Below are 25553 nucleotides of genomic sequence, written 5' to 3'. Positions count from 1 at the left end.
GATTCTCCCGGAATATCATCCATGGTGAGTAGCAATTAGTATTCATAGTAAGAACGAAATAGAAGACGTAGACTGGACTATTACATTTTGTGCAATATGTCCTGCGAAAGTTAGCCTTAAAACACTCTCTTTGTTTGCCTGAAGCGGATTCATTAGGTGTTTATAAGCTACTTAGCGCGTTTCCTTGATGCAGGTGGATCCAGGGTTTGGGTTTGGATCCGTAGAGCCCAGAGGAAGAAACGGACGATCTATTGAGGGAACATGGAATCGCAAAGGAAATGGCAGAGGGATCCCAAGGTTCGTTGAGGAGGTCAAGGAGAGGACGCCTTCCTAAAGCTCTCTTCCTAGTGGGACCTGATATTGATGCAAGACACGGCCGACAGAGGCAGAAAAATCTCGGAACCTTGGCTAGTAGAAAATGCCAAAAAGGCAAAGCAGGTGCAGCCTAGCATGGAAAGAGTTGTGGCCAATGAAGGAACATAGATAGTGGGTTCGGCGGGAAGTTGTCAACTTGCTTCATTGCCGTCTTTGGCGCGGATAGCAAAGCAGAAAGAAGGAGAAGGAACGGTCCGCATGAAGCCGCAGGGAAGGGGAACAGGGAGGGCTTCGTGCTGCATCATCCTACACATACAGCTTCATCTCTAGCCATCTTTCCTAAATGTCAGAATCCAATACTAAGAAAAGCGATCAGATCATATCCCCCGTATAAACCTCTGACCAGAAGGAAACTCTAATATCGTACAGTCATAACCGTCTTTATCTAGATCCCCGTCTAAATCCTCTTCTAAATCCTCATCCTTGCGAACCTCCCTGAAATCCCCACCCATCATTCACCATCCACTCATTTCCTTGTCCAGGACCATTTCCTCCATTATCCACGGGCACGAATATAGCGCTAGGATCCGAAGTCTGCATAGTAGACAAAAAGTCCTCAAAGCCCTCTGGAGCAGAGCTTCCTGCCGATCCTAAGTTGTTAAGGAGAGTGTCAAGATCAACGTTAAGGCTGTCCATGGGGTTCGCTAGTTGGGATTGAAGTGTCATGGATGCGAAATCTGGGGTTGCAGAAGTGCCTGTTGTTGTTCCTGTTCCAGGCTGTTGGGATTGTTGGGGTTGGTGTTGGGTGAGAGATTGGAGTGTTTGGCCTTGAGATTGCGATTGCGATTGCGATTGCGAAAGTGGCTGTGAGCTAGGGAAATATGGTGGCGTCGGCGTCGTCACCATGGATTTGTAACTCCGAATACCCTTCATGATGTAAAAAGCCTCAAGATTCTCCTTAACGGTCCACAGTAAATCCGAGCATCGTTCCCGCACGCTGATCCCGTAGCAGTGCCCGAAGACGTGGTCGATGATTGTCACCATTCGGTCCTTCCGCGGTAAGTCCGGTGTCCGGTAAAGCTCAGTCAGGAGGAGGAGCACTGCGTGGTATTGTTGGTAGGTAGTTGAGTACCAGGCCCATGAACTTAGTGAAGGCAGCGTGTCTAGCGTAGCCCCTATTTCTAGTGTTGTGAGAGCAGCGGTTAGAAGAACGTCTCGAAGCCGGTTTTCAGATTCTGAGCGCGGCTGGATAGATGTTTGGGGGAGGTGGCGGTAAAGTAGCATCGAGTCACAACGCGCCATTAGGAGTGTTGCAACGAGGCCAGCGTATCTTTGGATGGGAACATGAGCGTCTAGAAAGTGGAGATATTTTGCATGAATCTGTCGTTTTTGCGCTTCAACTCGGGCGCGTAGGTCGTGTAGCGTGATGGCTTTGCGATCCATCTCTATCCTACCGCGGAAGATAAGGCGGTGGAGTTCGTTGCACTCGTAACGGATCAGGGACAACGTCACATCTGTCCATCCTTGAATAGGCGTGGGGTGCGGCTGCCACTGTGTTGTTCCGAGCTCGAATACGTCGTCGTCAACGTTCAACGGAAGTGGTATGTCGAAATCGTCGGATCGGATAGACGGATGCGGGCCTTGTGCCTCGGCAGTCTTGAAATCCAAGAAACAGATCTGATACCAGAGCAAAGATCTGACATGCCTTTGGAAAGGCGTCAGACTGTTTGCGGAATTGTGACTGATCCGATGGATCCCAATGCACTGTGCTAGACGCACCAGAGCTCCAACTACGACAGAGGTGGCGCGAGAAATCTGTGCTCTACACAGGGGTATCTGGCCATTATTAGCATTCGAAAGATCGTGAAAATTTTCGGCTCAGGGGAGGAAAGTCCATACGAGATATATGGTGAGTGCCTGAAGAGTTCGGATATTAGATGTTTTCGACCAATTAGCGCGCAGCAACGCTCGTTCGGTTGCCTTCTGTAATCTTAGAAACAGGTCCTCTTTGGTGATGCTAAATTGTGCTTTGGCTTGGAGTGGGGACAGAGTTGCAGCTGCCGCCATACAAATTGACAAGATCAAAGCTGTGCACGAATTCTGATTAGGATTACCGATCTCGATATTCATCCAAAACCTTTCAAAGACACGCTTGAAAGATGGGATATGCAGAACATGCGCTAGCGGGCTGACAGACTCTACATATCTTAGGAAGAGCGCTTCAGCTTCTAGTCGTGTAGGAAGCTGAAGAGATTCTAAGTCACTGCCTTGAGGCAGATGTGCCGAAGCTCCCAAGAGCAGGTTGAGCGATGGTGACAGAGACGGCATGTTCTCTGCCGAAAGGAGGGCAGAAGACTGGGGTGCTCTTTGCCCTGCAACGGATGAGGTTAACGCTGGGTGCTCTGAAAGGAGCTTTCCAAGCTGTTGCATATATGTTAGTTATTACAGGACAGACACATTTGTATGTCAGGTTCGCGCATCTTTTGAAAGGAGAGACTGTACCTCTTCGGCATATTGAGGACGGAAGAAACCAGTGATGTTCTCACATATGATCATTCTTCCAATCCGGATGGTGAGATCCGTTGCGATCTGATCTTCATCTTCGTTCTCGTCTTCGTACACATCATCATGCGTTTCTTCGGGTTCGGCCGGTAACTTCTCCCACGCATCGCCGTCTATGTCAACATGTTGTTGATATGCCTCCCATTCGTAATCACGTGGAGGCGTTCCGGGAGTCGTGGTAATCGCATTGGTACTAGAATTCTCCGGCTGGGTCGTTTGGGTTCGAACCGGAAGCGGCTGCGTCCAATCCGCATTGCTCTTCGACGACTCTCTATTTTTCCTGCGCGCTGCGCTCTCAGGTACCGTAATAAAGACACATTCCCTCCCAAACGCTGTGCAATTCTGACAAGGATGCGTTTTCGAGCACCGACTCTTCCGCGTCCGACACTCTACGCAACTGTTAATTGGACGAGGATTTCTTCTCCTTACGATTCTTGACTGTACAACTTGTTCGGGCATATCGTACATTTATTTTTGCGCCATTGTGAAGGTGTTGAAGATAATATTTGGGGCAAGTGAGTGGAGAGATGAGGGAGCAACAGGTCCGGAAAGCGGTCCGTTGGGACCTTCCGCCTTTAATCGGTCATCACCACACGTGCTCGCTTCAGCCCTATTCGCCTCAAAGGAACCGGCTAACGCTGCATAAGGAACGGTGAACAAATTTTCGCCGCCTTTGTCATTCTACGATGACACTACACATGGGCCTTCGCAATAGACAACTGGCGTCCAGCATGCATGCTTATCTCTGTCGCAAAATATTTTATAGGCGACTCCAACAAATGACTCCGGAGATATCTACAGCTACCATTTACATGAAGTTTCTGACTGCGAGAAACCCCCATCCAGATGTGCTTTTTGAGGACGCAGGAGGGATTTTCGTGGCCGTATGACCACAGGGAACTGTTGATGGCTTCCGCTCTCAAATGCGAACGTTAATATTGCATTCGCTATCTACCTGAGACCCGAGTCTAGGATGCGCCGCAGACATCATCAAGCGCGAACGCTTCCACACCGAGACCCCAAAAATCCTTTGCCGAACTGGGCTTTGACAGCGAGCTCTAGGGTGCATAACAATTGAGGACACAGTAATGCCTCATTTGCTCGTATTGAATGCATGTTCACAATGGTCACCTGCCCACCTCCCTTCTCAGTCGACCCGCAGCTGAAGCTGCGGGGGGTTCTGGCCAAGACCCTACTGCATCCTCAACCTCCTCTAGAAACGAAGAGCTATTGTGCACCACTGTGCCTCCGAGGACCACGCGAACGCCGGGCGAGCTAGCGTTGACTTGCGCTACCATCTTTGCCTCCTCGTATGTAGTTCCGCCGATCATGAAAATGACTACATCCTGAGGCTTGTCCTTGGTTGAGCCGCCACCTTCAATAAATGGATATAGCTGCTGATTGAGTCTGCCTTTGATTAAGTCTTGAAGCGTAGCTTCTAATCGGGGAGAGTGTTGGGTGTAAACGTTCTCTACGCCTTTTAGTCCCTTGAAGCGATCTCTCGCTCCTCCAAAGAAAGATCCAGGCTGGAATAAATCTGGCATTCCACCCCCGGCAACAGTGGAAACTTGCAAGGAGTTGTGATAGGTTAGAAGCTTCGTAATTAGGTTGATGCGATGTCGCGAGACATTTCCGGAGACACCCAGAAGATCCAGCAGCATTGGAGTCGAATTTGATGCATGTTTAGAGTATCGAAGCGCGTAAATGGCAGTCAAGCGGAGCTTATTATCGGCGGGTATCTTTGGGTTTTGGATAATCTGCTGAAGCCTTTTCACATCATTGGAATGGTTGTCTGTGCAAGCGAGACTCTGTTCTAGCTCGCTCACATCCAGCAGACTGTCCTCTCCTACGCGGCGAGACAACTCACCCACAAGAGTTACGTGCTTCGTGACATTGCCTGAGAGTTTGCGGAATTCGGGGTAGTCTTCTATGAAGCGTTTCATATCCGTGATCGATTCAAGCTTTTGTGTCCCCTGTTGTTTGGAAGCAAATTGTTCAACGTAGTCCTTTGCGTTCTGGCCAAGGTCACCAAAGTTGAGGTACATATTCTTTTTGAAGAAAGGATCTTGCTCTTGGGACAGAACGACTTCCTGTAGGTTTTATTAGCAAACCAATAGGACAGGTCGCTGACTTCAGCCACAGCCTACCTTCAGCTCCGGTCTGATGTCTGGCACATCTCTTAGATCCACTCTTCCATTATTAATACCCAGCAACTCATGAACCATTGCTTGGTAAGTCCACTGGGTTAGCAGAGGCGTCACGGGGTCGTCTCTACGGTCTACGATAAGCAGAATTGGTGGTGTATCCGTCTTTCTGAAGTCGAAGAGTTGATCTTCCTGCGTCATATGGTATCGAACTTCTGTCGCGAGCTTCTTGGAAAGAAGACTATTCTTCTGATATCGAATCAAAACCTTCTTTTTCAGAGCTAGAAGCAATGCCATTACACCTTCAGTCGACCTTTGCAGAGAGTCGGTGTTCCATGAGTCTGGGCTTGTACTCCATATCCTGTGATTGGGAAACCCTAGATTTAAGGACATCAAGTCTGGATTGATGACGAGGAAATCCGCGAAGTATTCCTGTACCGCACGTACAACCTCATGATCGTCCGCCTCAGCTAGTCTTTCTAAAGAGGATTTCTTTATGATGTTGCTGAAGTCTACTTGCAGTCAGAATAGTTGGAAGGACCATATCTAAGCAACATCCTAGCCTTACAAATATTGTACTCTCCATACTTGGGCTCCCTGAGCTCTTCAATCAAACCCTGTATGGATTCGGGGGATGGGCGAACGAAGCAAAGGCAACGGAGGTGGCGCATTTTCTCTCGCTTTTGGTTATCTAGTCGGCTAAGTGCAGAAGTCAGCTTGTGTAGGGAACACAGAGATCGATGGTAAGTACTCGGTAAGGTAGACTTCATGGTTGAGAAGAGCGGACTGGGTTGTTGCTGCGGACAATACCGACACCTATACACGTAAGCAACAGCTAGTAATTGTTTTGATAGAGCAGACAAACCTACAGTTTCATTGTCCAGCAAGAGAATCTTCATCTTCGCGGAGGAGGTGCCTGCAGCGCTGTCTCCAGCAGACACCATTTTAGTGATGTAGCCAGAGACGGCTTGTACGATATCCATAGTGAGAATGAACGCGATCGGGGATTCTGATGAGGTCTTCTTCTTTAAATCAACCGGGGCCTTCACCTATCGAAGGGTCCATGTCGTGCTGCTTGGTGGACGAACATGTGGCTGAAGCTCCCACGCACACCTTCCGAACGAACCAGCGTGAATCGGACATTACATAAGCAGCCGATGAAGCCCTTACATTCCGATGCCGATTGCACATCGGGCTATGATTGATGAATGCATCCAACGATTCTAAAGTTCATGATTCAAACAGCGCAGAGAGTGATAGTATGCATGCTAGATTATATCGTCAATTGTAGCCAGGCTCCGTATCAACGCTCTCTGCATCCACTGAGGACAACTCGAACGTCCAGCATCGTCCAGCATCTCCAACGGAATCTTGGTCAAATACCCTGCGACCGAAACGATCACTATGTCTATGCAGTCACTTTTCACAATTCGTATTTGCGACAGTTTGCTGAATAATTCCCAAACGCCCGATCTGTGTGACGTATGCAACATCCCCGCACCTAACCCAGAACCAGAAAGGGCATTCAATGGTGAGGGAGACGATCTGATCAGATTTATCGTTAAATTTGGACAATTTCCCGTCGACTCCATATATATATCGTGGCTGACATCGAGATATCCCTCGAAATGACAAAGCTATTCATGTGTGTTCCCCTCGTACGTGTACCTCGTCCTTCAACATGCTCTGACTCTGGACGCAGCACAGGAGCAACCGGCTACATTGGTGGTGACGCCCTGTACGCTATAGCTAACGCTCACCCTGAACTCGAGATCACAGCGCTTGTCCGAAACAGCGACAAGGGCGCCAAAGTCGCGTCTCAGTACTCCAAGATTCGTCTCGTCTACGGCGACCTCGACAGTACCGACATCCTCACTACCGAAGCCTCAAAAGCTAATGTTGTCTTACATTGTGCCGATGCTGATCATGAAGGAGCAGCAAAGGCCCTAGTTGCCGGTCTTGGTAAAAGAGAGTCTGGGAAGGCAGGATACATGATCCATACATCGGGAACAGGTATACTGTCTGTAGCCGACTTCGGACGAAAATCTTATGGGGTCAAGAATGAGAAGGTTTACAATGATTGGGATGGTGTAACCGAGGTTACTAGTCTCCCGGACATGGCGGCCCATCGCAATGTAGACAAGATAGTATTGGCCGCGGGGACAGAACATCCTAACAAAGTTCATTCCGTGATCGTGTGTCCTCCTTGCATATGGGGACCAGGCCGCGGCCCGGACAACCAAAAGAGCGTTCAAGTTTATCGGATGGCGAGGGCAACTCTGGAACGTGGCAAGGGTTTCCAGGTCGAAGAAGGCAACAATTTGTGGACCGAGGTCCATGTTCAGGATCTCAGCAATGTCTACCTAAGTCTCGTCGAGGATGCCATTCAAGGTGGGAAAAGGGCTTCATGGGGACCTGAAGGCTACTACTTTGCAGAGAATGGTGACTTCGTCTGGGGAGACGTTGGAAGGGCCATCGCCAAGATTGCTTATGACAAGAAGCTCATCAAGACGGCTGAGATTGACAATATCTCAACGGAAGAAGCTGATAAGTTGACCCCTTTCGGCGCCTATCTTTGGGGGATGAATTCAAGGGCAAGAGCTATTCGAGCGAGAAAGCTATTCGATTGGAAGCCGAAACAAAAATCTCTCTTTGAGATGCTCCCAGATATTGTCGATGGAGAAGCAAGAGAACTTGGGCTGACTACAAGTCACGCAATTCAGGCAGCTGGCTGAGTACCTCATTTTTTGGCTTCTGGGCATTTTGAAGGCATGTGTTCAACCCATGAAAAGATATCTGAATCTACTTCACAGTTGCTCGACTTCAGCTACCTCTCCTGCTATATGGGGGGCTTCTGAGCATCTTGAAGGCATGTGTTCAACCCGCAGAAAGATATCTGAATCTATTTCACAGTTGCTCGCCTTCTGTCACCTCTCCTGCTATATTGGGGGCTTCTGAGAGCCCTCTTTAAACTAATTAGATCGATATCCACGACCTTGAAGTTGATTCTTAATTTACTCAACTAGCTACTAATAAACGCGTTTACGTTACTAGTCTCGCGAACTCTTCATCACTCCATCATGATCCAATTAGTCTCTTGACATAGTCTTTTATCCTCATTCTGGCGCAACGCGAGTCGATTCGAATTACAACGACCATACTTCCTTCTTCTATTTCGCCAATCGAAATTTCACCTATTGGGATTAGCAGTCCTTTCGTTGCGGTTCCCTTCCCCCAGTGAAATTCGGAATGGCCACATTTTTAATCACTGACGTTCTAATGTCATTGATCAGCGTTTTCTTCACGAGGCTCGCATCCTTGAATAGGGCATTAGTAACGGTTTAAGTATATTACTGGAGCTGGTGAGAGACTGTCGACCCCTGATCGTATAATCGAAGGAGGATCTGTTGTATGTATTGCAGAACGTCGTCCTCTTCCGAAATATCGTTCAAGGTCTCGTTGTACACGGGTGAATAGAAGGCCATCCATGTGTCAATGACAGGCTATCTCGTTCGATCCTGATGGACATTCAGTCTCACGAACTATTGTTAGAGAATATCTAGAGAAGGGACGAGCGGTCCCTTGCACGGGTATGAAGTTGTAGAGGTGTAATTGTAGATACCTAGCATATTTACATCCACCGTGGACCATTGCAGAAAAGATTTGATCCGTTAAGCCGCTTGCTAGAATAATAGAAGTATTAGCCATTATTCCACGGTAGGTGATAAGACGCATTGCGGTATTTGTAAAGGACAGAAAAAGATGCATTCATATTTATGACCGGCACTGAAAACCCGAATGAACCTGTTTCCACCAGGCTTCCCATGCCAACCGTAACCCGGCCCAATCCTTGACCCTATCGCCCAGACAGAAACACCATTTCAATTTCCAAGTAAACGCCATGCACAAATGACAGAGCAGAGTTTGCAAACAAGAAGGGAAAACCGAGCCGGGCCGATGAATGCAGAATGGGAAACCGAATAAGCGCAACCATTATAATGCCTTTTGTGTGTCTTTTGAGAGCCGAGTGAATGAGGACCGATGCTAGGTAGGTTTAGTAGGTGCTGACTCTCCTCGACACTGAACACAAGCATAGAAAGTTAGCATGGGAAGGACAAAGGAAATTAAGGATGCCAGGTTAATAATGCGAGGTTTCAGAGGCACTCAGCGCACTTCTCTTCATTGGTGGCGGGGGTGGCGGAGGCTTCTTTGCCCTCGATGGTGGAGGTGGGGGAGGCGCCTTCTTGCCCGTGGTTGCAAGCTCTGAAGCAGTCCAGCTTGCTGCTCGTGACATGGCACTTCCTTGGCTGGTTGCGGGACTCGGTGGCGACCGGTCGCGTCGATGGCCATTGGTGCCTGGGTATTCGTCTTCGTAATCGTCGGCGAAGGTGTTCGTTTGGCGGACAGGACGGAGGTTAGCGCGATTCGCCATGATCATGGTCGGCTCAGTGGGAACACGGGAAAGTCGAGGGGCGGGGCTCATCTCGCGCTGAGAGCGGGACGGTCCATCGAACGTGGTGGTGCGGCTGTAAGCTGGGCGCGAGGAATGTCCACCTGGAGATTGAGTGTCGTGGGCAGGGGACATGTTCCGGGATGACAATTTAGGGATTGTGATGCGTGGTTGCTCAGGCATGGGCGGCTCCTCTTCTTGGGCAGTGAAGCGCTCAGCATAGCCCCGCGTTGCAGTGTTGGACCGGGAGCGCGCGGGACGGTGAGCATCTCTGGAAAGAGGTTAGTCGGTGACCCAAAATACCTTGACATGCTTCCTCACCTTGCCGGCCAATCCCGCTTGACGTTCAGAAGAATTTCTCGGCAGCGATCATAGTATGTCAATTCGGCTTCGAGGAATTGCGTCAAGTCTTGAATCATATCAACTTCGGACTCTTTGATATCCTGCATCCTGCGGAAGACGTCCTCGCTCGACTCCTCGAATTTGGCCTTCTGTGACCGCAATTCTTCCTCGACCCGGAAGTCTTCTTTCTTCGCCTTTTGCATCTTGACAAGAGAGGTATCGTAGGCCAATCGACGCTGTTCAAGCTTCTTGCGGGCATTCTAGAAATATGTGAGCTTCTAGTGCTTATCGGAGCTATGCGGGGAGAGCAATGACGCACCTGGTACTCCTTCATCTGGGCAAGAGAACGCTCCAAACCCTCCAACCAAGTGGATGTCGCACTCGAAACATACGTCTCCTGGACGCGTGCCAATCGCTCATTCGCTCTGCCGAGAGCTGCACATTATTAGCGTTACTCCGACGTTGCAGGTTTCGGGGTCAAGTCACGACTCACAGGACAGGCAATTGCCAAATTCTGAGTCTGGCTCGAAGTCTTCGCTGTGTGTGACCATAGCAGAACCCAAGTAGCCACCAGGGAGGGACTTCTCCCTATTGTCACCCTCTTCGCGCTTGGAGAGGGACTTGACGTAGACGGTCATCGACTTCTGCATCTTCTCCATGCCTAGGGTAGAGTTAGCATTGTAACGAGCCTCAGCTTCCGTAGGGATGTTAGAGTGTCTGCATACCTTCGTGTCGCAGGTTCATCTCCATTTCGAGCGACTTGAACTCGTCGGAGAGGCCGGTCTTGACTTCTCCGCCCATCTTCTCGCCCGCCCATTGCTTGAATCGATCGAGCTTCTTGTTGACTAGCATGGTTGCGGTCTTGCGGGCCGAGAGGACAGATTGCGAGAAGTGTGGTTAAGAAGGGGGGGAAGTTACGGAGCGCGGCGAATGGACGGATCCTCCTATCGATACGGGGCGAAGGAGCTCATGCACTAGCAGCGGCATGCGCACGCAGCAAGAGAATGAACAGACACAATAGGGAGAACTACGGCACAATAGGGAGAGTGAAAGAGGGGAAAGGCAGGAGAGAGTGGGCGGACGAGGTGTGCGAAAGTCGAGCGGGGAGTGGTGGGTGATAAGTTTCATGAAAGGGACGCGCATTTCATACTGTTGTTAGCGGCTGCCCGCCAAGCAGGGGCCCTGGCGGCAGGCGGTCTGGGTGGCAACCGCCACAGCAACCCCAAAGAAGCCCTCGACCAAGAGCGCCAGAAGCAACAGAAGCCCATCAGTTTCGGCCGATCCCGCGCGCGCCAACATCGACAACTCTATCCCAATCGTCGGCGTGTCTCCGCCTTCACTTCGTACTCACCGGCGCCCGTTTCACCTTCCCCACAGGCCACACGTTACTCGCCCTGCTAATTTGGGATCTGCCGCCATGCTCAAGCACACGACAGTCCTGCGAAATGCCACACGGCGCCTCTCGTAAATCGCAGCGCCCGATTACCAGCGTTTCAGGCCTGCAGCCTGCACGTCTTGAGCCGCACTTCTTTTGGTGGCGGAAACACGTGTTTGAAGCCTGACGCGAAGCCGACCAGATTAGCCACCCGATGCTTCACTCTTCTCGAAACGTCTCCAAAGGTCCCCCCCCCCAAGCACAAGCGCGCGTGCAGACTTTATGAAGCACCTTGGCTATTCACTTGGCTGTCCATTTGGCTGTCCACTTGTCCGTCGACCTTTGTAGGTCGCCTAACCCACCAACGAGGAACGAGTAAATGATTTACTTTTCCTTCACTCTTTATCTCCTGCCTCTTCTTGCCGCCATCCGCATTTGAGTCTGGAGGTTTCTCTCCCCCATCAACACACTCACATCACGAAAAGAAACTCTATCTTCGGCTGACGGGCATTCAAACTTTACACTACCCCTGTCGCTTCAGCTGGATGCATGAAGTCTCTTTTTTTCACTTGTTTTTCAACTAGGAATCTGAGCAATATCGCAGTGGTGCCTGTTCTCTCCGTTCTCCAAGCCTTCACTGCAAGCTAGCGTAGACCTTTTTTGGGCGAGTGGCTCGTGCGGTGCCAAGGCCTCTTAAACTGTCGCCGCTCCCCATCGTCGCCTCCCTCGGGTTCCTTCACGACGTCAATAATCAATGCACCTATCCGGATGGCATTCCATCTCTCCTTAGATCAGGATCGCAATGTAGGCTGATGTTAGGTTGATATTCGCTCGCTTGTTGAATGCCTAGCGGCTCCTTGCAATTGCATATCCACCTTCAATGAGAACTCTCTATATTCTCTCTGAAATTTGCTGTCAAGGAACGCAGCGGTAGCTTTTTTTTCGTTCCGTGTGGTCGTCTTAGGAGGTGGGCATTAGGATCGCTGGTGCGCAAACACTAAGAACTTTCGGCGCCTGGTCGCGACACTCTGGCACATGCCCTCCATTGTTTTCTCATACCTATTCAACCTCAACTTCTTTCTTCGCACGACTGCCTCTCAGGTCATTCCACATTTCTTCTCTGATTTCATGATGTTCCTTCTGTAACTTTCTGTAATTTCCACGTGAAAAGAGATGACTTCTGGGGCAAATATCGCCTTGTTCACTGTTATCACCACCAACATCGCGTCGAGATCAATTGCGCACCATACGTTGTGTCGAGTTTGGTCAGAATGACGAAATCCCCGCCCTACCTGCCACCAAAACTGTCCCGGTCGGAACCTTCAAGCATGCAGGACGATCTTACACCACCTCCAAACACTTACAAATTACCTATTCCAGCTCAGCAAATGTACCCACAACTTCGCACAGGCCATCTATACAGAAATTTAGAGCAGAGTACTTGTCTGCACGTTGGACCCCTGGAAGTGCTGGGAATTGCGAGGTGGAGGAGCCGAATTCCTCCGCACACTCCAGCCTCGACACTATTCGAGGCTTCTAGGAACATCGATAACTCTGTCAAGCTCACTGGCATCTTCTATAAGCATAGCAACGAGGCGGAATATTGTATGCGGCGGCATGTGATGGGATGAGTGGGAGACTATTCTTCATCGAATAAATATATACATTCAAACACTCTGGCGCCTTGTGGCGCGTTCCATACTGTTCTCTCGCGAAGCCTTACACGTCCCTACTCACCCAATCTTGGAGAGTTAAAGTCGCTGTGAAGAGCTGGTGACCGCCTGCCTAATGCTTTCGGCATCCTGTGCAAATCTGCGTCGTGAATCCATAACTGCTCTTGAAAGCTTTGGCTTACTAGGACTGGTCTATTTGATATTCCAAACTAGCGAAATAGGATTACCTCATACGTGCCCAGCCGTGCTTCGTTCATCGCCATTTCACCAACGTTCCTCCCGCTTCACCGCACGACCCAACTCCACCACACGCACACATTATCCGCCAACATGGCCGACTCAGACTCCTCTCTCTCATCTCCACCTTCGACCGACGACGAAATGCCTGAAATTGTCGCCCCTGTCCAGGCTACAAAGGCAACGCCACAAAAGAAGAAGAAACAGAAGAAGAACGGCACTATCCTGTCCTTCTTCGAGCCTCCATCGCCAGCTCGCAAGAAGCGACCAGCGTCACCGCCGCACGAGATGATTCCGGCTGACAATCCTGACATTCCTGTAAGCTGGAGTCGCGTCAATCGCGTCGTTTTGCGACGTGATCCTCTTCCCAACGGCTTCTATCTTCCACCGCAGCACCATGCTAACATTTCCTTGCCTAGTTCATTATAATGTTTCGATCGCGATTCATGGAGGCCTTCCCGCTCAAGTGTCCCCATTTTGGACCGCAGGATATTGAGCGAGGCGTCGAGGATCCATTGCCCTCGCCGCAAATCGAGAGTCTGCTCTGCGCCCTCCTTGGACTCGTCCTCAATCGCAAGAAGCCTGTTGAGTTAGTCACCCCGAATTCCTACGATTTTCTGGGTGAATTTGGGTCGCGTAGATGGGCCGAACCAACCAGCTCATGAGCGTTTGCTGACTGTGCTTGCAATTCACAGGAAGGGACACTACGGCCGGGCCTTGGAAGAGGCCATCCAGACTCAGAAGCACCAGTGGCCACGCGCATGGAATGGGATCAATCCTCTGAGTGGAGGCCGATCGTTCAATACAATGTCAGCGCCCGAGCGGGTACGTGGTCTTGACGTTGACTCTGCTGCAATTTCTTATGCTAACTACTTGGTCTTCTAGCTCACCCTTCTCAAGTCCCTCATCCTTTGGAGCCTACATAACTCCGAGGTAGTCAACAATCTCATCAAAGAGACGTACAAGGCACGCAACAGCAGGGACAAAAACGACACGAACATTCCTCTTTCTGTGCAACCCTGGGGTCGCGACGGCGACAAGCGCCGATACTGGTTGATCGAGGGCCAAGATGATACTGCATTCCGTGTCTATCGCGAGGGCAATCCCGCGCTGAAGAACATCCCATGGTGGACCGTGGCTGGTTCCATCGACGAGCTTCGCGTGTTAGCACAGAAGCTGGAGAATGATGACGGCACCAAGGAGGCCAAGGCACTGAGTGAGAGGATGCTCAATGCTATCCCGCGATTTGAAGCAACCGAAGAGGTACTTAAATCCTGGCTGCTCTGTGGGCTTGGTACTGACAGTTTTTCAGAAACGCAAGCGCCGCGAATACCGTAACAACCGCAAAGCCGCCTTTGCCCGTCCCGAGCCAGGCTTCTCCCTCTACGAAGGTCGCACTCGTGGCAAGCGAATGAAGTATACATTCTCGGATGAGGAGGAGGATGATAATTCCGATGGGTTGTCCGTTCGCCGATCTACGCGACATTCTGCCAGGGACACTCCAGCGACCGCCGCCGGCCCAACCGTCACCGCCAGTGGTCGACAAGTGAGGACCCGCGTAGCAGGTCTTTATGGAGAGTCATTGCTGAGTGGGCAAACCACGGAGCGGGCTTCGCCAGCGACAGGAGAATACGTGCGATCTGATGCTTCCGAGGAGCCACATCCCACTCACGGTCGATCTACCCGTGCTAATGCGACAGCGGCCAACGGCTGGCCCAAGGGCCGCAAACACATCGAGACATATAACTCTGTTGACGAGATGGACGATGAGGACGATGCATCATCTTCTGGTGGAGAGTGGGACGGAGGAGATGAGGACGATGATGCCGATCAGATGGTCTTGGATGACGATGAAGACGACCTCGCCGACGGGCCTTCCGAGGACGAACTTGAGCCCAAGTCTCTCGTCGTCCGCCTTAGGTATCCGAAAGGAGCCTTCTATCCTTCCGAGACCTCTGTGCTAGCAGTTCATGACCAAGCTACGGTTGCACCTAAAGCGCAGGTCGGCGCAGGTCCAATTGGCCCACCGCTTCCTACTGCGACGCTGGAGCCAGCAGTACCACCGCAGGCTGCCGCCCCACCTCTTCAGCCAACTGCACCGTCTGCTCCAAATGGTATTCAAACACAGCAAGATCGATTCATTATCACTCCGGTCGTGCAAGGAACTCCTCCGCCAGGCGACGCCTTTTCGCTGCCAAAACTCGAGCCAGGTCACTTCTCAGCGCCAACCCCGCCGTACGTCGCGCCGGAAGATGCTGCTCCGAAGCCCCAATTCCCCGTCACGAATCCGGACTCTCATTCCCCGTTCTCAGCTTCGACGCTGCCAAACTTGACACCGGCATCCGGCTGGCAGTAGCTGGACTGGACTGTTGTACAGCTAGTGAGCAGACAGTGTTAACACCACCCACGATTAATTGCACACCTCTTCCTCCACGGCGGGCGTAGTTCATTACCCCAGTTGCCTTCATACCCATCGTTTTCACACCCACTCTTTCCTTCCATCGTGTCGTATAAACTCCATCGTGCATATAGCAATGTAAGCACGTTGGATTTCTCAGAATCAGACAGACCAGGAGTTTCATGGCGTTTCCTACCTTCTGCCCCGCCCTGCCCTACCTTGCCTACCCTACCTGCCTTGCCGCCTACCCCGTCAGAAAGTCTTTTCTTCCCTTCCAACACATTCCATTTCGCCTGCTAGGAGCATCCGGGGATATCTACCTGCCTCCATTTACATCCTTCGTCGCTGGCCGCACGTGAGCGGATTGACTACTTGTTATTGTACAGTATGATAGAATTAAGAACCCTTTCCCCCCCTTCTGCACCTTTCGGTGTACTGGGATGGGACTGGTGGTATGGGAGCCGAGATTCGGAAGGTCTGGTGTCTGGAGGTTCGGGGTTTAGCGGGTTTAGGGGCTCATGACCGGCTGGCAGCTCGTAGGATAGGTAACTTTAGATGTACCCGCCTGAGACGGGATTGAATTGCGAATCGATGTAACGCTCCTTGTCGTGGTGTGATTTCTTTTGGATGAGCCTGATGTGTTGTGATGTGGAGCGTAGATGAGGGTGGGGGAACGATTGATGGACATATGTCCACATGAGATTTTTGGATAGTTGGTTAGTACCACCGGACATGAAGCAGGGTGGAATCTACTCTGCTTAGTTTCCTGTTGGAAAGAGTTATAGAGAGCAATATAAATTTACTGATTTGTGTCTTAATTACATGCACCCTTGTTATACACTGTTAGAAGTGCTGGCGTGTGGTACTGAGAAGCCCGTCCCTTTAGTGCCATGCGCCTACCTTTCGCTCTGATAGATATGCTGATAGCAATGTTTTCAAACGCCCACCTAATACAAGTTTTAAACGTACAATATAATACAGATACAAACAACTCCACTCCAAATGCACTTCGAGCTTTATCTTCACCCCCCCGGCATTGCCCCAGGCATTCCTCGCTGTCCACTCCACTCCCCGCTAAACCTATTCGTCTGTCGACTCTGCTCCCTCGAATGCATATTTCGCTGTTCGCGATCACCACGCCATCGCATCCCAGCGTCCGCAAGATCGCCCCTACGGTCACGGTCCCCGCTCCTGACCTCAGCTTCACGGAGTTTTGCGCCTTCGGCCTCCATACGAGCTTCCAGTGAAGAAGGGACGAAAGAAGCCGGTCGACTTCGTTGGCCAGGGGTTGTTGAAGATTCTGTGTCCATGAGATTGTGGTCGTCGTCAACAATGGCTTCTTCAGGTACTTCTTCACCGTTTTCTCCGCCTCGCGTGTTGTGCTTCCGTGGCCAGAGGCTCGGCAGAATGATCTGTTGGAAGCGGGGTTCTACGACGCGCTCGTCGAACCAAGCGTGGACGCGCGATTCGATGAGTTGAGCGATTTTAGGCACGTCTTGGAGCCGTGAGCGGGAGCCTACGAGCGAGCGGACGGAGAGGTCGAGACGGTAGTCGTCTAGGAAGGTGAAGGCGAGAGTTGTGGGGCGGGAGGGGGTTGTTCCGGAGGAGGTGGAGTGGCGGCGGGGGTTTAGTGACGATGAGGGAGCGGTTGTGTGGTTCGGCGGTTGGAGTTGTGAGCTTGGATTTGAGTTTGGCGTTGGACTGGGGGTGTTTGCTGATGTTGAAGGAGGCGTTGAAGAGGGGATGAAGGATACAGCGAGTGTACCTGAGAACCTTACGACGCTGACAGCGAGTGCAACGGGTAATACCGCTACGAACGGTTTCGGGTAGTTGAGAACCAAAGTCGTTTCTACGCCTAAGGTAATCACATCGCTGAGATCGACATCCATTCTCGCCTGTAGCCTCCCCTCTTCGCTTCCCCCTCCTACACCGAGTCCGCCTCCACTTGCTCCACTAGCCCCAAATCCATCTTCTGCGGGCATGACTCTGCAGTTGCTGAAAATAGGGAACTCGTCTCCCAATGCAATCTCAGTAACCCGTATCTCCCCAATCCAATCCGGTTTACTCCCCGTATTCAGCAGCTCAGTAAGGGACGTCAAAACAGCATCATCTTGTCTTGCATCCGCACGCAACTGCGCAATCGTCTGGGCAACCAGCACATTAAACCAGTCCAAACTCTCCGGCTGGTGGCCCTTCACATTATAGTACGTTTTCGCAAGAATAGTAGCGATACTAGGACCACTACTATTCACAGGATTCCGTATTATACTCCGCGAGTGCTTGTGGCGGAGCGGATTGGTGGTCGAGTTTGACCCGGTGCGTTGGTGGAGAGAGGTCTGGTGGGCGAGGGTGCGGGCGCGTCGGAGGGAGGAGAGGTGCAGGGCGCGGTCATCGGCTGATGGGGGCTCGCCGAATATGAAGAATTTTATGAAGAAGATTATTAAGAGGGCAATGGAGACTTGGCCAAGGAGGAAGCCCTGTGTGAAGGAGAGACTGCGAGGTAAGCGGGGTGGTGGGAGACGGGATAGAAAGAGGGAAATGGACTTACGAGGAGCCTTGGTGGGCGGGAGGCTGAAGGGGGGGGTTGTTCTGCCCCATGATGGAACGGCGAGTCAATTGGATGCTCAGTTGCGCATGGTTATGGTGGACTTGGGGATTGAGAAGCAGAATATTGAGACTTGAAACTTGAAGTCTGCCAAGCGATCGACAGATGTTTGGCGGGGCGGAAGTCATGTGACTAGCAAGGCTGTCAGTTCTCAATTTGATGGCGGAGCCTGCCCCGCCCCCACACTGATCGGGGCGGGATGATGCTCAAAAGACAGCTTACCTTCCGGCCTCACTCATAATCACAAGGAAGTCATGGACATCGACACGGCAAGCCAGAGCCTATCTCCTACTGCCGCATCCCATCACCCAAATCTAAGGCTACCCGCCACTTGTGACCCACCGTCTGAGCACAATCCGCCGAAGCAGGCCTCATGGATTGTGAGTGCTTTCCCCCCATCTCAGTGAAACTAGGTAGAGGATTCGGGGACTCAGTTGCTTACAAGTCCACTCGAAGGTCTTCGGAGCAACTGGGCACATGGGGCGCTCTCTTGTCCGAGCTGTATTGTCACACGGCGACCAGTGCACTGCAGTGGGGTGGACACAGGAGAACACAGTTGAGCAGATGAAGAAATGGCAGGACCGAAATTACCTAGGCCTGCTGTGCGACGTGAGAGTAAGGGAGACAGTAGATGATGTCATGCAAAGGAGCATTGAACGATGGGGCAATGTCGATGTCATTGCGAAGTACGCCCTCCGCGCTTCTTTCTCTAGCTATCGAAGCTAACTGTCCTTTTAGCTGCACGGGCTATGGTATTCCTGGTCATTGGCATCGATGCCGGCGATATCAACTGACTTTCTTTTAGGTGTCATTGGTGCTTGTGAAGACCAAGACGATTATGACCTTCGTAACCAATTCAGCACGAATTTCCTCGGCACCCTCCACATCATCCAGCTTTCCCTTCCACACTTTCGTTCCCAAAACCATGGCCGCTACCTCATATTCTCCTCTACAGCAGGCGCCCTCGGCGTGCCTGGTCTAGGACCCTATTGCGCGACGAAATACGCCGTCGAAGGCTTGATAGAATCCATGTTATATGAAATCGACGTCTTCAACATCAAAGCTACGCTCGTTGAGCCCGGACATGTCCGCCTAGATGAACCGGAGGACTACCCTGTTCCAACAGGTACATTCGCAACACCCGCAGCTACCACAAGCACAAGTGCTACTGGGCCTCCCAAGCCCAAACGATATGGCCATTTTTGGGTCAAACCAACTCCGAGCCCACCCTATTCGACTTTAACGAGCCCTGCAGGACATGCAAAACGCATGGTTCAATGGCTAAATGACAGACAACCTGTTAGCGCTGTAAAGAGTGCAGAATTAGTGTGGCAATTGGGACATTGCAGTTATCCACCACTGAGACTGCTATTGGGGAGCTATGCGGTCGAGAGTATTAGAGATCGGTTGCGGAGCATCATCGAAGAAGTATGAATGGCACCTCGCAAGCGCATTTTATCAACCCCACCTTGTCGCGCAGGCTAATTTCGACTTTGTAGATTGAGGATTGGAAGCACCTATCTTTTCCAGTGCCAGCCGACGAAGCTGCTCCAGCCGATGATGCAAAGAAGAGTAAAAGTGGAGATCCCAACGATCAAGAACAAGAAGATCCACAGGACAATGAATGAACATGCGGGTTCAAATGCTACTCCTAAAGAAATAGGTCCCGCAGAAATGGACCGGGGCCCTTCAGCCATGTGCGAACACCTGTTACTCTGACCATCTTATAAGAGTTGATTAGGTGCCTTACCTGAGCTCCGCCCGTCGATATATGCCTCCCCACTTGCGATCGCTTTCCCCTCCCTCCACCTGCAGACGAGACTTCCGCTAGCGGAACTGGGTGGAAATGATCTCCGATCACGGTCCACCGCTAGAAGGACGGCTGAAACAAGTTGCGCATTTCATCGTTTGGTGATGAAGACGGTTCTTGGATTAAAATACTTCAAAAAGAAGCACGGAGCACACCTGGCGAAGGGCGCCTCGATCAGCAAGGCCAGAGGACTCTGTACTTCCCACGGAGTGAGAAACTCGGTGTCATACCTGCATGTTAAGCGTTGTTGCTCACCATTGCCGTCAATTTCTGGGGACGGTGTCGCCGTGACTCGGCGGTGTTCCAAGGCTGGGACGCTGCTGTGTCTGCATGCCAAGCAAATATCCTCGCCGTTCTCGTGTCATCTCAGCTCTTCCCAAAACATCATTGGGCCTAACGCATTCTGGTTACACAGCGTCGAAATCTACTTTCCGACTGCGGGCCGACCACTCGGTTGTGGCTGGCGCGATGCTACACAAAGTCAACACTGCCCAGTAATGCCCATTTCTTCAATTCAGAGTGGTACAAAGCCTTGCCCATATAACCGCTGAAATCTCCCTCCCTTCCTCCATGACCCAATTGCCCTTCACTACCCCGGCATAGGAATCCCTCTTAACATTGCCATCATGAGAGTAGAATTGTTGCTTGCCGTCTGGGTATGGACCTTTCTCGGCCAGTCGATGCCGTTGAAAAAACGGGATGTTAGTTACCACATCCCTTCTAGCTCGATGAAATCCTCTTCTAACACATTCCCCAGCCTGATCTTGACCCCACACACTGCCCCTCCTTCTGTGCAGGAACCAATTCCTCCTCCGACCCCAATCTCTATGTCTGTGGCGATCCCCGACTCGGTCCCGTCGTCCTCCCCACCAGCCTTCCTCTCGAGGGCATTGCCGGAGCCGACAGCACCTACCACCGCTTCGGTGGCCTATGTCCCGGAAACTTCCTCGCTACTTACACGGACAACAAGACGGGCCAATTCGTCTACCCGCCCTTCAACGGCTTCTCACTATCCACATCCGGTCAGCCAATCATCGCAAATATGACCTTAACCACGGGCACTTTCCTCGACCGCTTTGGTTCTGAATTCGGCACCTTCATGTCTCCCGGTGGCGCGCCGTATGCGCAACGAGCCCTGCCGCCGACGAATCTGAATGCGGCGCCTGGAGCAGCGTTTCCGTATAACTACAGGGTTTACCTCGTGGAGAGAAGTCTGACTGTTCAAGCGGGGCCGATTACGGGGTGGTTTGGGCAACAGGGTTTGGGTCTGCAGTTTATTATGCCCGGGACTATTCTCAGTCTTGTGGATCAGGGATATTTGAGTCGGGTTAATTTGACGGCGGATCCATATTGGAAGTAAAGAGAGGGAGAGGAAGAGGATGAGAGCGGGATAGGGTCGTTAATGGGTGTTACGTGGACGCTTCAGGCGGAAACTAACGACGCCAATGGGTAGTTTTTATTGACAGATAAGATGAGAACAGTCTTCTCTCATGAAAAACACCTTTGTATGATACAACTCTACGTTGGAAACATTACCACATTCAAATGTATATATATTCTACCCTCGAGGAAATTTGAACGAAACAAACATTGGTTTCAGGTTCGCCTTTTTGTCCGAGTCTCTTGCGGTACTACTACAACAGACGTTAACGGGTGTAAGACAGAACATAACAAGGAACTCATTGAAAACAGCACATTACCTCACCCTGTACTCTAATCAGAAAACACTCTCTAATTCTCCTCTAGAAAGACCCCCAACCGCCCAAATCCTCCTTCTGTATCAATATTCGAGGTGCCTAGGGTACTCGGAAGGCACCGACCAGCCGTACCCTACAGAGCGAGTAATTCCTCAACCATCATCCTTCCTCGTCCAACAATCACACCCAATAATACCTACCCAAATACAGTACGCGGCCCCAAACGCGTGATGTGACGTACACAAATAGAGATACGTGCTACGCATGACTTTCTAATCTCCACTTCAGGACTTCAATATATCTGTACAGTATTCATCGGTGTGCATCCTTGAAGGGGGTGGGGGTGAAGGGGAGAATGAGGGAAGGATGGATAGATGTATTTAGGGCACGCACCTCCGTTCGGAACCCCTCTTTGAGCTTCGTGTTTGCCTATTTATCTAGAATCCATATCCATGTTCGAAGAAAAGGGTCAACTTAGCCCAGCCCTACTACACGGCTGCAGGGGCACACCTATCTGTCGATGATCACCCTGACCTCACTGTATAACAATCCACTCGCCCACCCAGCCATGGAGCTTCCAAAATACGATAACCCCCCACCCCGTAACTGGGAACGTGCTGACAGACAAACAGCAATGGTAAAGGGGTCACAGTGCCAGTACCAGCACTTACTCCTCCTGTCCAGTCCCGATCTCCGCGAGTCATGGTCATGTCACACCCCCAGTCCCGGTCATGGTTGTCGCTGGTTTCAGAGATTTCCACAAGGAGACACATGCATGAAACGGCCCCACGGTATTCCAGCATTTGCTCATCATCATCATGCATAGCCGGTGCATGCAGGATCTTCATCCACACAGACAGGGGGAAACTGCTTTAGTTTTCAACGTGGGAAGCTGGGTACAAGGGATGTGGAATGGTGAGATGACGTTATTAGCCTGCTCTGGATTGGGCTGAATTGGGCTGAGTTGGGTTGAGGGGAGTGACTCCTAGGTAAGCTACGGTGCTGGGCTAGATATGGCAGAAAGGAGGTTGCAGAGATAGGTAATGTTGTTGTAGTATTGTGGTTGCTTGAAATGCTACTTTATTCACCCGATGCTGATAGAAAACTTCTGGGGTATCAGACAGACAGACAGACAGAAATGTTGACAAAAAAATAGAGGAAAAATTATGCTTCGCAGCAGGTGATGCCTAATTTCGGACGTGGAGAAAAAAAGCAGAGAAGCCACAACCTTCTGACCAAGACTCCAAAGTGGACGCTGGTCCTGGACGTTGTTTTTTTACACAGCGCCTCATGTCCGTCCCACAAAACATCCGCATTTTTTGTATCCCTTTACTCAGGGATTCATGGCCAACACGACGCCAAAACAACCAACGCTAATGCTAAGAAAAACAAACTGCAGATGCCCGACCGACCACCGTTTCGCCAGAAAACAAATGTTCAGGAAAGAGACTTGGGTATTAGATAGGTAGATAGATATATCGATATTATGATTGACTTTCAATAGCAGTAGGAGAACCCGCGTGGACCTGGAGGGTAGGCGTGACAGGGAACGGGGCGAATTCGCCGTGCTGTTGCGGTGCAACGGTTTGGAGGTCATCCTGTTGCGTATTAGGACGGGATAATGTTCCATTGTCGACGCCAATGTGCGGATCTGGGATCTGGATGTCGAGCTAGAATTTGTTAGCCCTGCATCGGTCGGCGGTAGTGGAGTATATAAACCTACTGTTAGGTACCCTGTGCGCCTCAATGGGATAATCCTAACACCTTCATTCTCGCCAACCTTCTTGTTCCAATCTTCCAGCCACTTCTCTAGATCAGCTAGGTGCCGTTTCACCGCTGTGAGACCTGCATCGTCCCACAGCCAGAAGGTTGCCACGCCCATGACGGTATCTAACCAGGCCCGAAAGCTCATTGGATTGAACGCCCTGATTAGATCATCATTGACTCTCTTAATAATGTCGCGGAACGCATCTTCTGAGACTAGAGGATCCAGGATTTCCGGGTACAGGTTGGCGAAAGTCGGGGCCAGGTCACCTTTTAGCATCCAGTCGCGCTTAATGCGGATGATACGCGTCGTGTCGTACAGAGGGGACTCAAGTGGAACATGCGGATTCGGGTGCGGGAAGCAAGGATGCGAGGGTCCCCATGGATATTCCGATATGGTGTCGTCTGCGTCTGCTTCTCTGTCGCCGTGAGCCGAGGCAGTTCCGAGGCGTTGCGAGTGCATTGAGACCGGACGAGATAGCGGCAACGAGGCACGACTGGCTGTCTGCTTTGAAGGCTTCAGGCCTGCCTCAAGGTCATCGGTGCGAGGCGCCGGTATGGACGCTTGGTCTCCGCCGCCTGCGGGCGGCGCAGGCACCTGCTCCATAGGCATTGGCAGTTTAGGCGTCGGCGGCTGCGACTCAATTGGCAGGCTCCTGCGATCACGCGGAAGGCCGATGCTCGTGCGACCACTGTCTCCACCGGTGGAACGTTCAACGACAAGAGAGGACGGCGCAGGGCTCTGACGGCTGCGACGCTGCTCAGGCAGGGTCAGAAGAGGGTACTCGTCACGGCCGTCGGTTGATCTGGGCACGCCCTCGCCGATCGAAGGGTGTTGCACAGGGACGTTGGGCAGAGCGAGGGTCCGTGGGGACGAGTTGACAGGATTCCACAGACGCGATGCAGGTTGGCGTGGGGGACCGTTGTATAGCGAGCGAAAATTGAGGTTGAAAATGCGGTTTGTCAAGCTCCAGCGGGCGGTCAGTGTCGGCGCGGGCGCAGACGGACGCGATGTCGACGAGGGCGAGTCGTAGGCCGCAGGAGACGCCGTTGTTGCGGGCGGGGCGAGGATTGCGGAGGTGATTGTGAAGGTGAATGTAAGGGTGGTGATAGGGTTTCGAAGGGGAGCGCGGAGGTTGCCCTTGCCGACGATGGTCTGGGCACAGAGGGCTGCATGAGTGACCAGCAGCAGCAAGAGACAGGACCGCCAGACAGCACACCACAGAGCCCTTCTTCTTGTCGCAGACGCAGAGCGACAGAGGCGTCGGCGGGAACGGGAAAAGAGCAGTCGGATCGTGGGATGGGATGGCTTTTGTTTCGCCTGCCAATTGTGCCGGCTGGGGCTCTATTTTGTGTCTCAAGCTGTGCGGCAGGTCTGCAAACGCCTCGTCCAGAATAGGCCTGCCGGTACCGTCACAATGTCGGGATGTGCCTTCTTTTTGAGCTCACGACGGGCTCGTGTCAGTATTGCTGGCTCTTTTGGCTGTGCACGCCATTCGACGCCTTCTTCACACCCCCCCCTGCTCGCTGCAGAGCACCGGAAATCCTAACTTGGGTCCATCAATGCCAGCCTCGGGGCTGTCTGAAAATCACTACCCTTATATCCCAGCCCTCTGTTCCAAGTATGCCCTCTGTCAGTCGCCACTCTCCGCAGCATTGGTCGCCCTGTGAGCAGATAATGTAAAAGCAATCTGGCAGGCTAAGGGCACAACGGGCAGCCAAGTGACGTTGGTAATGTTGGTCATGGTCAATCACAAAATCAGCAACGCGTTCTTGGGCGCTAGTCCGCAGCTTGAACGCCTCAACCGTAACCGGAACCCAGGTCCACGAACCCGGAAGCCCTCCGCACTCATTTAAAATTTGTCCATGGTTTCTGGAAGCTCTGCTGAGGACTCTCAATCTTATGAATCTTATGCCGCGCCCTGGCTTGTGCCAATATTCTCCACTTCCCTGATCATCAATGACTAGTGCAGCCGGCATTAACCCTATCCTCGGGCATTCACTAAATGTCATGCCACTTCCTGACATTTGCAGGCCCACCCTCTCGTCCGTGCACGTGTGTCCTATACAGTACTTCCTCGTGACAGCATCTCCCTGTGTTGCTGCCTCTCTATCTCCGGCTGTGCCGGAACATGTTCTACTTCACTTGGGGAAAGCTCTTGCAAACTCTTGAAAGAAAGT

At 51.6% G+C, this 25553-nt stretch overlaps 10 protein-coding genes across 10 annotated transcripts; 4 read left to right on the top strand and 6 right to left on the bottom strand.

Moving 5' to 3' along the window:
* Positions 1-620: 620 nt before the first annotated feature.
* On the bottom strand, positions 621-3409 carry BDR25DRAFT_106816 (fungal-specific transcription factor domain-containing protein). Its single transcript, XM_033683512.1, has 3 exons — positions 2818-3409; positions 2215-2736; positions 621-2151 (listed from the first exon to the last, which is right to left on the bottom strand). The coding sequence occupies exons 1-3, from the start codon at positions 3343-3345 to the stop codon at positions 793-795; spliced, it is 2409 nt and encodes an 802-aa protein (XP_033540583.1). The 5' UTR covers positions 3346-3409; the 3' UTR covers positions 621-792.
* A 381-nt stretch (positions 3410-3790) lies between these two features.
* BDR25DRAFT_297604 (vacuolar protein sorting-associated protein 45) lies at positions 3791-6106 on the bottom strand. The gene is made up of 5 exons (XM_033689014.1): positions 5891-6106; positions 5773-5837; positions 5590-5720; positions 5025-5533; positions 3791-4967 (listed from the first exon to the last, which is right to left on the bottom strand). Exons 1-5 carry the CDS (start codon positions 6002-6004, stop codon positions 4005-4007), a joined length of 1782 nt encoding a protein of 593 aa, XP_033540582.1. The 5' UTR covers positions 6005-6106; the 3' UTR covers positions 3791-4004.
* A 370-nt stretch (positions 6107-6476) lies between these two features.
* BDR25DRAFT_272668 (NAD dependent epimerase/dehydratase family protein) lies at positions 6477-8025 on the top strand. The gene is made up of 2 exons (XM_033687323.1): positions 6477-6666; positions 6724-8025. The coding sequence occupies exons 1-2, from the start codon at positions 6650-6652 to the stop codon at positions 7754-7756; spliced, it is 1050 nt and encodes a 349-aa protein (XP_033540581.1). The 5' UTR covers positions 6477-6649; the 3' UTR covers positions 7757-8025.
* Positions 8026-8099: 74 nt separating this feature from the next.
* BDR25DRAFT_362536 (uncharacterized protein) lies at positions 8100-9115 on the bottom strand (the record flags this gene model as incomplete). The annotated part of the gene is made up of 8 exons (XM_033696590.1): positions 8100-8249; positions 8291-8330; positions 8376-8524; positions 8565-8602; positions 8663-8700; positions 8738-8839; positions 8891-9065; positions 9091-9115. The coding sequence occupies 8 exons, from the start codon at positions 9113-9115 to the stop codon at positions 8100-8102; spliced, it is 717 nt and encodes a 238-aa protein (XP_033540580.1).
* Positions 9091-10916, bottom strand: BDR25DRAFT_397034 (BAR-domain-containing protein). Its single transcript, XM_033698478.1, has 5 exons — positions 10539-10916; positions 10307-10474; positions 10133-10248; positions 9793-10073; positions 9091-9742 (listed from the first exon to the last, which is right to left on the bottom strand). The coding sequence occupies exons 1-5, from the start codon at positions 10663-10665 to the stop codon at positions 9160-9162; spliced, it is 1275 nt and encodes a 424-aa protein (XP_033540579.1). The 5' UTR covers positions 10666-10916; the 3' UTR covers positions 9091-9159.
* Positions 10917-13388: 2472 nt separating this feature from the next.
* Positions 13389-15566, top strand: BDR25DRAFT_106767 (uncharacterized protein). The gene is made up of 4 exons (XM_033683511.1): positions 13389-13687; positions 13794-13923; positions 13984-14361; positions 14411-15566. Exons 1-4 carry the CDS (start codon positions 13527-13529, stop codon positions 15452-15454), a joined length of 1713 nt encoding a protein of 570 aa, XP_033540578.1. The 5' UTR covers positions 13389-13526; the 3' UTR covers positions 15455-15566.
* Positions 15567-16334: 768 nt separating this feature from the next.
* BDR25DRAFT_297594 (uncharacterized protein) lies at positions 16335-18164 on the bottom strand. The gene is made up of 2 exons (XM_033689013.1): positions 18045-18164; positions 16335-17989 (listed from the first exon to the last, which is right to left on the bottom strand). Exons 1-2 carry the CDS (start codon positions 18092-18094, stop codon positions 16519-16521), a joined length of 1521 nt encoding a protein of 506 aa, XP_033540577.1. The 5' UTR covers positions 18095-18164; the 3' UTR covers positions 16335-16518.
* A 191-nt stretch (positions 18165-18355) lies between these two features.
* BDR25DRAFT_383340 (short chain dehydrogenase/reductase family protein-like protein) lies at positions 18356-20133 on the top strand (the record flags this gene model as incomplete). The annotated part of the gene is made up of 5 exons (XM_033697816.1): positions 18356-18481; positions 18558-18787; positions 18840-18853; positions 18907-19529; positions 19601-20133. The coding sequence occupies 5 exons, from the start codon at positions 18356-18358 to the stop codon at positions 19727-19729; spliced, it is 1122 nt and encodes a 373-aa protein (XP_033540576.1). The 3' UTR covers positions 19730-20133.
* Positions 20134-20537: 404 nt separating this feature from the next.
* Positions 20538-21271, top strand: BDR25DRAFT_319755 (uncharacterized protein; the record flags this gene model as incomplete). Its single annotated transcript, XM_033691850.1, has 2 exons — positions 20538-20612; positions 20669-21271. 2 exons carry the CDS (start codon positions 20538-20540, stop codon positions 21269-21271), a joined length of 678 nt encoding a protein of 225 aa, XP_033540575.1.
* Positions 21272-22641: 1370 nt separating this feature from the next.
* BDR25DRAFT_347062 (uncharacterized protein) lies at positions 22642-24918 on the bottom strand. Its single transcript, XM_033694224.1, has 4 exons — positions 24822-24918; positions 24593-24717; positions 23332-24542; positions 22642-23278 (listed from the first exon to the last, which is right to left on the bottom strand). Exons 1-4 carry the CDS (start codon positions 24866-24868, stop codon positions 23093-23095), a joined length of 1569 nt encoding a protein of 522 aa, XP_033540574.1. The 5' UTR covers positions 24869-24918; the 3' UTR covers positions 22642-23092.
* Positions 24919-25553: the final 635 nt, after the last annotated feature.

The sequence above is a fragment of the Lindgomyces ingoldianus genome (assembly GCF_010093535.1).
Source record: "Lindgomyces ingoldianus strain ATCC 200398 unplaced genomic scaffold BDR25scaffold_56, whole genome shotgun sequence".
In the NCBI taxonomy this organism is placed as follows: Eukaryota; Fungi; Ascomycota; class Dothideomycetes; order Pleosporales; family Lindgomycetaceae; genus Lindgomyces; species Lindgomyces ingoldianus.
Note: the sequence above shows the minus strand (reverse complement) of the source record. Positions and strands in the feature narration are given on the sequence as shown.